Source organism: Tachyglossus aculeatus, chromosome 6, assembly GCF_015852505.1.
Source record: "Tachyglossus aculeatus isolate mTacAcu1 chromosome 6, mTacAcu1.pri, whole genome shotgun sequence".
Classification (NCBI taxonomy): domain Eukaryota; kingdom Metazoa; phylum Chordata; class Mammalia; order Monotremata; family Tachyglossidae; genus Tachyglossus; species Tachyglossus aculeatus.
In genome coordinates, this window is record NC_052071.1 from 48,849,320 (window position 1) to 48,862,116 (window position 12,797).

The following is a 12,797-nucleotide window of genomic DNA, read 5'->3' on the forward strand; positions in this document are numbered from 1 at the left end:
AGAGCCTGTCAGCCCTTAGTGGGCTTATTGGGCACCTTAGCTCGGCCCACGGAGGAAGGAGCAGCAGGGAGAGAAGGAGCTTGGGGGGAAAGCTCTTACCTGAGGCTGCGGGCGGGGGTTGCTCAGGCTACTGCTGCGCTGGGCTTGGCCAGGTGCCCGCCACTCATGACATCGTGGAAGGGTGTGGGGGCATCCGGGCATGACCATGGGCTGCATCAGAAACGAGGCTCATGGGTGCGGGGCACTGCTTGAGGCACCTGAAAGGCAAGGAGTGAGTGGCTTGTGTCGGTCCTCAGCGAGGAGGTTGTCTTTAAAAATGGTATCTGTTAAGCACTTACTGAGGGCCGGGCACTGTGCTAAGCGCTGGGGTAGACGCAAGCTAATGAGGCTGGACACAGTCCGAGTCCCATATGGGGCTCACAGTCTTAATCCCCATTTTACAGACGCGGTAACTGGGGCACAGAGAAGTGAAGACACACAGCAAGGTCACACACTAGCTCTCTTCCTCCTTTCAATGTCCCTTAGAGAAGCAGCGTGGCTCAGTGGAAAGAGCACGGGTTTTGGAGTCAGAGGTCGTGGGTTCAAATCCCAGCTCGGCCAATTGCCAGCTGTGTGACTTTGGGCAAGTCACTTAATTTCTCTGTGCCTCAGTTACCTCATCTGTAAAATGGGGATTAAGACTGTGAGCCCCCCGTGGGACAACCTGATCACCTTGTAACCTCCCCGGTGCTTAGAACAGTGCTTTGCACATAGTAAGCGCTTAATAAATGCCATTATTATTATTATTATTATTATTATTACTGAGAGCTCACCTCCTCCAGGAGGTCTTCCCAGACTGAGTCCCCTCCTTCCCCTCCCATCCCCCTCACCTTACCTCCTTCCCCTCCCCGCAGCACCTATATATATGCTTGTATGGATTTATTACTCTATTTATTTGTACATATTTATTCTATTTATTTTATTTTGTTAATATGTTCTGTTTTGTTCTCTGTCTCCCCCTTCTAGACTGTAAGTCCACTGTTGGGCAGGGACCGTCTCTAGATGTTGCCAACTTGGACTTCCCAAGCGCTTAGTACAGTGCTCTGCACCCAGTAAGCACTCTATAAATACGATTGAATGAATTAATGAACAAGTGGTGGAGTCCTTCTGATTCCCAGGCCTGTGCTGTAGCCACTAGGCCATACTGTTTCCCTTTTGGGAAGGAGGCCCTGAGGAGGGATTCATTTCTCTCACCTATCATTTGGAGGGCTTCCAAACACGTATCAGACACTACCAACCCACACACTCCGCTCCCAGCGTGGCTCAGTGGAAAGAGCCCGGGCTTTGGAGTCAGAGGTCATGGGTTCAAATCCTGGCTCCGCCAATTGTCAGCTGGGTGATTTTGGGCAAGTCGCTTCACTTCTCTGGGCCTCAGTTACCTCATCTGGAAAGTGGGATTAAGACTGTGAGCCCCCCGTGGGACAACTTGATCATCTTGTAACCTCCCCAGCGCTTAGAACAGTGCTTTGCACATAGTAAGGGCTTAAGCTATCATTATTATGATTATTATTATTATTAATTCTATTGTATTTCTCCCACATTCTTCATGCAGTAAGCGGCCCACACTAGGTGCTTCCTAAACACTCTTGCTTGCTTGATTCATCTTGACGTATTTGTACCGTTGGCTGTTATATCCTAGTTCTCCCTCTGGCTCCCACTCTTTGTATAAATAATTTTTGTCTGATTATCATTTCCTCGGGAGGAGGGAGCAGGTGTATTACTTCTGTTGTAGTGTCCCAAGTGCTCAGCACAGCACTGTGCCCCCCTGCATGGCCCAGTCAATACCATTGGTGGGTGGGGGGCTTAAAGGTGCACCTTTGCACTGTAATCCCTCTCGGCTGCAGCGTAGCAGGGGGAGAAAGCTACAGGCTCCAGCCTGAGGCAATTCCATGATTAAAAACCACTTCTGGGAAGGAGGGAATTCCCCCTCCTATGGTCCAAGCCACATCGTGGTGGTACATTGCCTGTTGACTCACCAGTAGTAGTAAAGGTATTTATTAGGCTCTTACACCCCAGTCCCTGAGGCTTGCAATCATTTTCCTCCCCCTGTCCTGCGCAGACACAGCCCTGCAGCACAGGCGAGACCCTTCGCCCCCAAGCCCAAATGGCCAGGCCCTTTTCCCTAACGCAGAACCAAATGGACCACAGTGGGCCCCAAGAAGGACAATCCTGGGGCTATATGGAGATCGCTCTCTCTCACGTACATCCTCCTCTCCCCCAGAGCCTGGCCATGCCTACATTACTGATTTCGTCCCCCTCTCCATCCCCCCCCATCTTACCTCCTTCCCTTCCCCACAGCACCTGTATATATGTTTGTACATATTTATTACTCTATTTATTTATTTTACTTGTACATATCTATTCTATTTATTTTATTTTGTTAGCATGTTTGGTTTTGTTCTCTGTCTCCCCCTTTTAGACTGTGAGCCCACTGTTGGGTAGGGACTGTCTCTATATGTTGCCAACTTGGACTTCCCAAGCGCTTAGTACAGTGCTCTGCACACAGTAAGCACTCAATAAATACGATTGATGATGATGATGATTTTCCTCGCCCTGTCCTGCGAAGACACAGCCCTGCAGCACAGGCGAGACCCTTCACCCCCAAGCCAAAATGGCCAGGCCCTTTTCCCTAATGCAGAACCAAATGGACCACAGTGGGCCCCAAGAAGGACAATCCTGGGGCTATATGGAGAGCTCTCTCTCTCTCTCTCATGTACATCCTCCTCTCCCCCAGAGCCTGGCCATGCCCACATTACTGATTTTTCCCCATGCCACCTTCTTTCCTGGAGAACCCACACCTTCCACCCCCTGCCCACCAATTCCAAGTCACTTCCATTTCCCCTGAGCAAACCCACCCGGTCCCTCGCATGCCTTCCAAATGGCCCACCAGACTGCTCGGAAAAATCCTACAGTGGCCCGAGAGTCTTCGAAAAATCCTACAGTGGCCCAAGAGTCTTCTATGGCCAACAGAGTTTATTCCAGCCTCACCCAAATTCACCAGTGCCCGTTGGCCGGTCCAGGACCAACGGACTCAGCGTTTCCCCCAAGCCCAGCCATTCTAGACCTGCTCTTGGGAGCAGAGGGACCAGTTCTTCTACTCACTTTCCAGTAGCCCCTGGCAACAGCTCAATGGTTCCAAGACCTTGGGCGTTGAGGGCCACAAACCAAGGGGCCCAGATGTCCCAATTCAGTTGGGACAGGCCCCACATTTTAGAATGTCCTGCTGTACCATTTAGCGTCTTACAGGGCATTTGGGTCCTGAAAACCTAAAGGAGAAGGGGTGGGCACCTCGGGGTTCACACCGTCTGCTGGGTGATCTTGGGCGAGCCACTTCAGTCAGTCTATTGCATTTATTGAGAGCTTACTGTTTGCAGAGCACTATTCTGAGAGCTTGGGAGAGTACAATATAACCGACATTCCCTGCTCATAACAAGCTTACAGTCTAGGGGACAGGACAATCGAGAGGACTTCGCTTCGCTGTGTCTGTCTCCTTATCTGGAAAATGGGGATTAAATACCTGTTCTCCCTCCTACTTTGACTGTGAGCCCTGTGTGGGATAATAATAATGATAATAATGGCATTTGGTAAGCGCTTACTATGTGCCAAGGTACTGCGGTTGACGTTGTGTAGTCTGAAGAAAAGGGGGATAGGGACTTGTGTCTGACTTGACTACCCGTTGTTGGGTAAAGACTGTTTCTATGTGTTGCCGAATTGTCCTTCCCAAGCGCTTAGTACAGTGCTCTGCACACAGTAAGGGCTCAATAAATACAATTGAATGATCTTGGACCTTCCCCAATACTTAGTAGTGTGCTTAGCAAACTATAAGTGCTTAACGAAGATCACAACATTAGGGATGTGGGGTTTGGGAGATGGGGGGGGACTTGGGGACCCGCACAGCCGGGACGGGTCAGTCAGCTGGGAGGAGGGAGGGTGGACTCCACCCGTCTCCCGCCGGGAAGCCTGGTGGAGTCCGGAGCTTGGGCTGGAGGCCAGATCCTGTCATTCATTCAATCTTTGTGACCTTGGGCAAGTCACTTAACTTCTCTAGCCTCAGTTCTCTCTTCTGTAAAATGGGGATGAAGACTGAGCCCCACATGGGACAACCTGATCACCTTGTATCCCCCCCAGCGCTTAGAACAGTGCTTTGTACATAGTAAGTGCTTAACAAATGCCATCATTATCATCATTATTACTTATTGAGCGCTTACTGCGTGCAGGGCACCATTCTAAGCACTTGGGAAGTACAAGTCGGCAACAGATAGAGACGGTCCCTACCCAACAACGGGCTCACAGTCTGGAAGGGGGAGACAGACGACAAAACAAAACATGTGGACAGGCGTCAAGTCTTCAGAACAAGTAGAATTAAAGCTAAATGCACATCATTAACAAAATTAAGAGAATAGTAAATATGTACAAGGAAAATAGAGTAATAAATCTGTACAAACATGTATACAGGTGCTGTGGGGAGGGGAAGGAGGTAGGGCGGGGAATGGGGAGGAGGAGAGGAAAAAGGGGGCTCAGTCTGGGAAGGCCTTCTGGAGGAGGTGAACTCCCAGTAGGGATCTGAAGGGAGGAAGAGAGCTAGTTTGGTGGATGTGTGGAGGAAGGGCATTTCAGGCTGGGGGAGGACGTGGGCCAGGAGTCGATGGCGGGACGGGCAAGAACGAGGTACAGTGAGTGTCCCTCTTGGGCCTTGGGCTGACACCGCGGCTCAGGGCTCCGAGACGTAGCTCTGCTCTCCCGAGCTCACCCACTCCCCTTCAATCTGGTTTCAACAGTTTCTAACAACTCAACCTAAAAGCACCAGGCAGCAGCAACCTCCACCTCAGAAGGGTTGGGAGGCAGGAGACTTGGGTTCAAATCCACTTGCCTGCAGCCTGGGATTGGCTAAGTCGCTTAGCCCCCTTGGGCTTCAGTCTCCTCATCTGTAGAATGGGGGATAAGTTGTTTTATGCTTGCCAAGGACTTAATGCAGTGCACTGCACCCTGTGAGGGCTCAATAAGTGTAATTACTAATACTAGCAATTACCACGAGCAACTAGCACGGAAGCAGCGTGGCTCAGTGGAAAAAGCCCGGGCTTTGGAGTCAGAGGTCATGGGTTCAAACCCTGGCTCCGCCAATTGGCAGCTGTGTGACTTTGGGCAAGTCGCTTCACTTCTCTGGGCCTTAGTTCCCTCATTTATAAAATGGTGATTAAGACTGTGAGCTTTGCACTCAGTAAGTGCTTAATAAATGCCATTATTATTATTATTAGTATTACTACTGCACGCCTTCTCCAACGTACTTCTCCTCCAGCCCCCAGTGAGCCACACCAAGCCTCTGGACAACCGCGCATACTCGGCAGCTGTTGCTGCTTCATGGTCTGCTGGTGTGAATGGGCCTCTCCCAACCCCAGAGAATCATGAAACTGGAAGTGCTTGTACTTCCCAAGCGCTTAGTACAGTGCTCTGCACACAGTAAGTGCTCAATAAATATGATTGATTGATTGATTGGTCAAGCCCCCTGCCTCCATCATCCAGGATGGATCCGGTGTTTAATCCTCACGGTCAAGGATTCTTCTTGGAGTCCCCAGTTGCGCTCTGGACACGCTGCTGACCCTGGTTCTTCCATTTGTCCGGAGCACCTCCCCTCCCCGACTTTGCCTGAATAATAATAATAATAATAGTGGAATTTGTTAAGCACTCACTTTGTGCCAAGCACTGTTCTAAGCGCTGGGGGAGAGACACGGTAATCGAGGTTGTCCCACACGGGGCTCACATTCTTAATCCCCATTTTACAGATGAGGTAACTGAGGCACAGAGAAGGCACAGAGACCTCCTCCAGGAGGCCTTCCCAGACTGAGCCCCTTCCTTCCTCTCCCCCTCGTCCCCCTCTCCATCCCCCCATCTTACCTCCTTCCCTTCCCCACAGCACCTGTATATATGTATATGTCTGTACATATTTATTACTCTATTTTACTTGTACATATCTATTCTATTTATTTTATTTTGGTAGTATGTTTGGTTTTGTTCTCTGTCTCCCCCTTTTAGACTGTGAGTCCACTGTTGGGTAGGGACTGTCTCTATATGTTGCCAACTTGTACTTCCCAAGCGCTTAGTCCAGTGCTCTGCACACAGTAAGCGCTCAATAAATACGATTGATTGATTGATTGATTAAGTGACTTGCCCACAGTCACACAGCTGACAAGTGTGGGAGGTGGAATTAGAACCCATGACCTCTGCCTCCCAAACCCGGGCTCTTTCCGGGCTTATATGTATATATGTTTGTACATATTTATTACTCTATTTATTTATTTTACTTGTACATATCTATTCATTTTATTTTGTTAGTATGTTTGGTTTTGTTCTCTGTCTCCCCCTTCTAGACTGTGATCCCGCTGTTGGGTAGGGACTGTCTCTATATGTTGCCAACTTGTACGTCCCAAGCGCTTAGTGCAGTGCTCTGCACACAGTAAGTGCTCAATAAATATGATTGATTGATTGATTTCCACTGAGGCACGCTGAACGGACTTTAGGCCACCACTCCAGGCTTAGGGATGCTATTAGCTCAAAGAAATCCCTCTCTCTCTCTCTCTCTCCCTGGGCTGTCATTCAGACTCCTGACTCGAACCAAAGGGGGACAGCTGTGGTGGCCAGGGACAACACTTCAGGGGATTGGGGGCAGACAGGTGAAAGAAGAGCTGGGCAGGATAGCCCGCACTCCTGAGCCAGTCTCCCCCTTCTAGACTGTGAGCCCACTGTTGGGTAGGGACCGTCTCCATATGTTGCCAACTTGGACTTCCCAAGCGCTTAATACAGTGCTCTGCACACAGTAAGCGCTCAATAAACACAATTGAATGAATGAATGAATATGGGCTGAAGCCTCCAGTGGAGCAGCGTAGGGGTGCTTGGCAAGCAGCGTGGCTCAGTGGAAAGAGCCCGGGCTTTGGAGTCAGAGGTCATGGGTTCAAATCCCAGCTCTGCCACTTGTCAGCTGCGTGACTTCAGGCAAGTCACTTCACTTCTCCGAGCCTCAGTTCCCTCATCTGGAAAATGGGGATGAAGACTGTGAGCCCCACGTGGGACAACCTGCTCACCTTGTAACCTCCCCAGCGCTTAGAACAGTGCTTTGCACATAGTAAGCGCTTAATAAATGCCATCATTATTATTATTATATTATTAAGCAAGGCCTGAGCATGGAAAAATATTTACCAACATGACCTGGAGAGACTTGTGCCCCCGGTTAAGGGTCTGTGAGGCTTCCATCCCTTCTCAGCCCCGTGGGGAAGGCCCAACTCGAGGGTTCAAGGGTAGGGTTCAGTAGGGTGTCCCCAGGCCCCTCCCTGACCGCACCCCTGTGGGAAAACCCACCGAAGACCCTGCCCTTCTTTTTCATCCTCCAATATTATTATTATTATTATTATTATTATTATTATTATTTTTATCCAAGACACAAACTATGGGATGGTCTTTTGGGGCTGGGAGTTGCAGAAAGGGCAGGGGGTGGGATGTTCGGTAGTGTACTGCCCGGAAGATTCATGAGCTTCTATTCTCTTGATCAACTTGGAAGAAAAGGGAAAAAAAAAAAAGATGGGCTCCTTATCATTTATTCATTCAATCGTATTTATTGAGCGCTTACTGTGTGCAGAGCACCGTACTAAGCACTTGGGAAGTACAAGTTGGCAACATATAGAGACGGTCCCTACCCAACAGCGGGCTCACAGTCTTATCCTGGCTTGGCCCTGGGGACAGAGAGGTCGCCACATGATAATAATAATAATGACACTTGTTAAGCGCTTACTATGTGCAAAGCACTGTTCTAAGCACTGCGGGGATACAAGGTGATTCATTCATTCATTTCATTCAATCGTATTTATTGAGCGCTTACTGTGTGCAGAGCACAGTACTAAGTGCTTGGGAAGTACAATCAATCAATCATATTTATTGAGCGCTTACTGTGTGCAGAGCACCAGACTAAGCGCTTGGGAAGTACAAGTTGGCAACATAGAGAGACGGTCCCTACCCAACAGCGGGCTCACAGTCTTATCCCGGCTTGGCCCTGGGGACAGAGAGGTCACCACATGATGATAATAATAATAATGGCACTTGTTAAGCACTTACTATGTGCAAAGCACTGTTCTAAGCTCTGCGGGGATACAAGGTGATTCATTCATTCATTTCATTCAATCGTATTTATTGAGCGCTTACTGTGTGGAGAGCACTGTATTAAGCGCTTGGGAAGTACAAGTTGGCAACAAAAAGAGATGGTCCCTACCCAACAGCGGGCTCACAGTCTTATCCCGGCTTGGCCCTGGGGACAGAGAAGTCACCACATGATAATAATAATAATGACACTTGTTAAGTGCTTACTATGTACAAAGCACTGTTTTAAGCGCTGGGGGGGATACAAGGTGATTCATTCATTCATTCATTTCATTCAATCGTATTTATTGAGCGCTTACTGTGTGCAGAGCACAGTACTAAGTGCTTGGGAAGTACAATCAATCAATCATATTTATTGAGCGCTTACTGTGTGCAGAGCACCAGACTAAGCGCTTGGGAAGTACAAGTTGGCAACATAGAGAGACGGTCCCTACCCAACAGCGGGCTCACAGTCTTATCCCGGCTTGGCCCTGGGGACAGAGAGGTCACCACATGATGATAATAATAATAATGGCACTTGTTAAGCACTTACTATGTGCAAAGCACTGTTCTAAGCTCTGTGGGGATACAAGGTGATTCATTCATTCATTTCATTCAATCGTATTTATTGAGCGCTTACTGTGTGCAGAGCACCAGACTAAGCGCTTGGGAAGTCCAAGTTGGCAACATAGAGAGACGGTCCCTACCCAACAGCGGGCTCACAGTCTTCTCCCGGCTTGGCCCTGGGGACAGAGAGGTCGCCACGTGATAATAATAATAATGGCACTTGTTAAGTGCTTACTATATGCAAAGCACTGTTCTAAGCGCTGGGGGGATACAAGGTGATCAGGTTGTCCCCCGTGGGGCTCACAATCTCAATCCCCATTTTCCAGATGAGGGAACTGAGGCTCAGAGAAGTTAAGTGACTTGCCCAAGGTCACACAGCAGACATGTGGCGGAGCCACACCCGGTTGTGGGGCACCTGCCTGAGCCCCCATCCGGGCAGAGGTGGGGTCTTGGCCCGGTGTCCAGCTGCTCCGTCCCCTGTCCTGTGCTGAAGGCCGACGGCCCACCCTGATGGGGCTGGGGGGGGGGCTACTGGAGAACGACCCCTGGGGACCCTCCCCACGGTGGGGAGAGGCCAGAGGGAAGGAAATAGAACTAAACCGGCTGTCTGTCAGGCTTTGACAGCCCCCCACCCCCAAAACCCAACCGACCCCATCCCTCCCGCCGGCCTGTTTGCACCAGGGAAAAACTGAAGACCCCCCCCCACCTTCCCGCCCCCCTGGCAGACAGTCCCCTTTGGAAATTAACCCCACGATGGGAGGCAGGGGCAAAGAGGAGAACGCAAGAGAAGCAGCGTGGCGCAGTGGAAAGAGCTCGGGCTTTGGAGTCAGAGGTCATGGGTTCAAATCCCGACTCCGCCAATTGTCAGCGGTGTGACTTTGGGTAAGTCACTTTGCTTCTCTGGGCCTCAGTTACCGCATCTGGAAAATGGGGATTAAGACTGTGAGCCCCCCGCCATGGGACAACCTGATCACCTTGTAACCTCCCCAGCGCTTGGTACAGTGCTTTGCACATAGTAAGTGCTTATTAAATGCCATTGTTATTATTAAGATGGAAAAGGCGCCCCCAAAACAGGGAGAGCCGGGAATGCTCCCGATTTGGGTTTCTGGGCGTAGGGGGCTTTATTCCGGGGTCACTCCCAGGGAATCCAAACGGTGGCTACCCCGGGGGGGAAGGCCCCAGCTTCGGGCAAGTTAACCCCCCAAAGCAAACGCCCGTTGGGGAGAACACACTGATGGACGGACGGACACACACATGCATGGACAGACACACATTCTGTCCCTGGCCGCCTCGTGCTGAGCATCCCCGGCTGTGGGCCCCGGGCCCCTTCTCCTACCTTGCGCCCGTTGGTCCCGGGCGAGTGGGCGATGCCACCGGCAGTGGTGGGCGAGTAGGACCGGCTCGGCCTGGTCCGGCCCGCCTCTGTGAATCAGCAAAGCAGCCCCCGGGCCACAGCTGCCCACAGCCGCCGGGTCCCCGCCGCCTCCTCCTCCTCCTCCTCCTCCTCCATCCCGCGGAGCCGCCCCTTGTTGCTAAGCAACCCCGTTACCAGGAGGGAGGGAGGAAGGACGGGCGGCCGGATGGATGGATGGATGGATGGATGGACACCGACCTCACCTGTCCTGGATCGCCCTCCCTCCTCGAACCCACCAAGGGATCCCTCTTCCCCCCCCTTCAAAGGTCTACTGAAGGCTCACCGCTTCCGAGAGGCCTTCCCAGGCTGAGCCCCGCTTTCCCTCGGCTCCCCCCTCATTATCATCATCATCAATCGTATTTATTGAGCGCTTACTATGTGCAGAGCACTGTACTAAGCGCTTGGGAAGTACAAATTGGCAACATATAGAGACAGTCCCTACCCAACAGTCTAAAAGGGGGAGACAGAGAACAAAACCAAACATACTAACAAAATAAAAATAGAATAGATATGTACAAGTAAAATAGAGTAATAAATATGTACATACATATATACATATATACAGGTGCTGTGGGGAAGGGAAGGAGCTAAGATGGGGGGATGGAGGGGGGACAAGGGGGAGAGGAAGGAAGGGGCTCAATCTGGGAAGGCCTCCTGGAGGAGGTCTTCCCTCTTCCCCTCCAGCAGCCCAGCACTTATGTCTAGATCTGTAATTCTATTTATTTAGATTGATGCCTGTTTTTGTGTTGATGTCTGTGTCCACCCCTCCTGCTCTCGACTGTGAGCCCGTTGTGGGCAAGGATTGTCTCTCTTCATTGCTGTATTGTACTTTCCAAGCAGTTAGTACAGTGCTCTGCACACAGTAAGGACTTGGTAAATGCGATTGAATGAAAGAATGAATGAAAGCCCGGGGGACACACAAACAGTCAGGCGGCAGAGGAGAGGGAAAAGAGGAGAGGAGAGGGAAAGGGGGGAAAAGGGGGGAGAAGAGGGAAAGGGGGAAAAAGGGGAGAGAAGAGGGAAAGGGGGAAAAAGGGGAGAGAAGAGGGAAAGGGGGAAAAAGGGGAGAGAAGAGGGAAAGGGGGAAAAAGGGGAGAGAAGAGGGAAAGGGGGAAAAAGGGGAGAGAAGAGGGAAAGGGGGAAAAAGGGGAGAGAAGAGGGAAAGGGGGAAAGGGGGAGAGAAGAGGGAAAGGGGGAAAAGGGGGGAGAGAAGAGGGAAAGGGGGAAAGGGGAGAGAAGAGGGAAAGGGGGAAAAGGGGAGAGAAGAGGGAAAGGGGGAAAGGGGGGAGAGAAGAGGGAAAGGGGGAAAAAGGGCAGAGGGGAAAAGGGCAGAGGGGAGGGGAAAAAAGGGGGAGGAGGAGGCAGGTAGCCAGCCCGCGGAGATGGAGCCAGGCGCATGGAGCCCCACTCTGCTTGGCCTTACATGCTCCCCCTCCCACCCTTCACCCCCACCCAGGGTCCCCCTCAGTAGGGGCCGGGAGCTCATCGGATGGAGGAGATGGCCGAGAAGAGACATGAAAGCCTCATCGCAGGGTGTCCACTCTCCGGGGGCCCAGACCCGGCCCTGCCCATCCTCCATCCCCCTCCCACGTGGGGGACAACTTGCTACTCGGGAGCCGCTCTCCCTCCAACCCAAGCCCCCCCCCACCCCCCACCCCGGGACCTCCCTACCCAACCCCGCGACCAGTTCACCCCACTACACTGACTCCAAAGCTGTTTCTCCTCCAGTTCCCCAGTGCCAACAAACCGTATGCGGAAAGTATCTAGAGGTGCCAAGATGCCTGGACATTTTAGGGGACCCTTGGTGGGAGAACCGTTTGTAAGTGGCTAAGTCATCAAGTGATGAAAAGGATCAGGGGAAACACTTTCAGCCAAGCCTGAGCTGCAGGCCAAAAAAAAAAAAAAAATCAGGACAAAATGCTCCCTTCTCCACCCCTCCTCTGCCTCTCTGTAGGGTCATGGGTAACTTCAGGGCAAGCACCTCTGAGTACTTTGGACATCCACACACCCCCAAAATCTGGCTGGGAGCCCAACTCCTCTAGTGTTAACCTTCTCACCGGGCTTCCCTCTCACCTGTCTCACGGCTGACCCGTGGCCCACGTCGTGCTTCTGGCCTGAAACGCCCTCCCTCCTCAAATCCAACAGATAAATGCTGTGCCCCCTCTTCAAAGCCTTACTGAAGTCACATCCCCTTCAAGAGGCCTTCCCAGACTAAGCCCCATTTTTCAAATTACATTTATGGGCTTCTCACTGATTGGATTTTTATGCATCTTCCCTCATTTATTTATATTTTTTTTGGTTTCTGGATCTATCGATCCAACCTCTCAGAGACTGTTCCCACCTCTCTCCCTTCCTCTGTAACTCCCTGGAGAGTACAGCACTCTGCACCCAGCAGGATTCAATAAATACCAGACGATTGGCTGACCAGCCCACAGCCTGATTTCTTTTCAGCTGAACCTCATCACATTCAGATCCCGTAGGGGCCTGCCTGCTCCAAAGAAGGCTTCAATTGCTGAATTATATAACTCCGTCTCTAGTCCCTCATTGCTCCCAGCCTCTACCACTCTTCCTGAAACTCCTAGATTCCCCCAATGTGCAGAGAGAGATCCTCTAATCAACAGGTTATTAACAAGCCCTTTAGAGGGTCATTTTTTGC

General features: G+C 51.1%; 1 protein-coding gene across 2 annotated transcripts in view; it reads right to left on the reverse strand.

Moving 5' to 3' along the window:
• DRP2 (dystrophin related protein 2) overlaps nucleotides 1-10,145 on the reverse strand; it is a 36,164-nt gene extending 26,019 nt beyond the window's left edge. The window contains exons 1-2 of one of the 2 annotated variants that reach the window (XM_038747979.1): nucleotides 10,064-10,145; nucleotides 100-257 (exon numbers count right to left, since the gene is read on the reverse strand). In XM_038747979.1, coding sequence (XP_038603907.1) covers nucleotides 100-216 — 117 coding nt within the window. In that variant the 5' untranslated portion in view covers nucleotides 217-257; nucleotides 10,064-10,145. Of the gene's footprint in view, nucleotides 1-99; nucleotides 258-4,833; nucleotides 4,864-10,063 lie in introns of those variants that run through there. The other variant, XM_038747980.1, reaches the window with a different exon arrangement.
• Nucleotides 10,146-12,797: the final 2,652 nt, after the last annotated feature.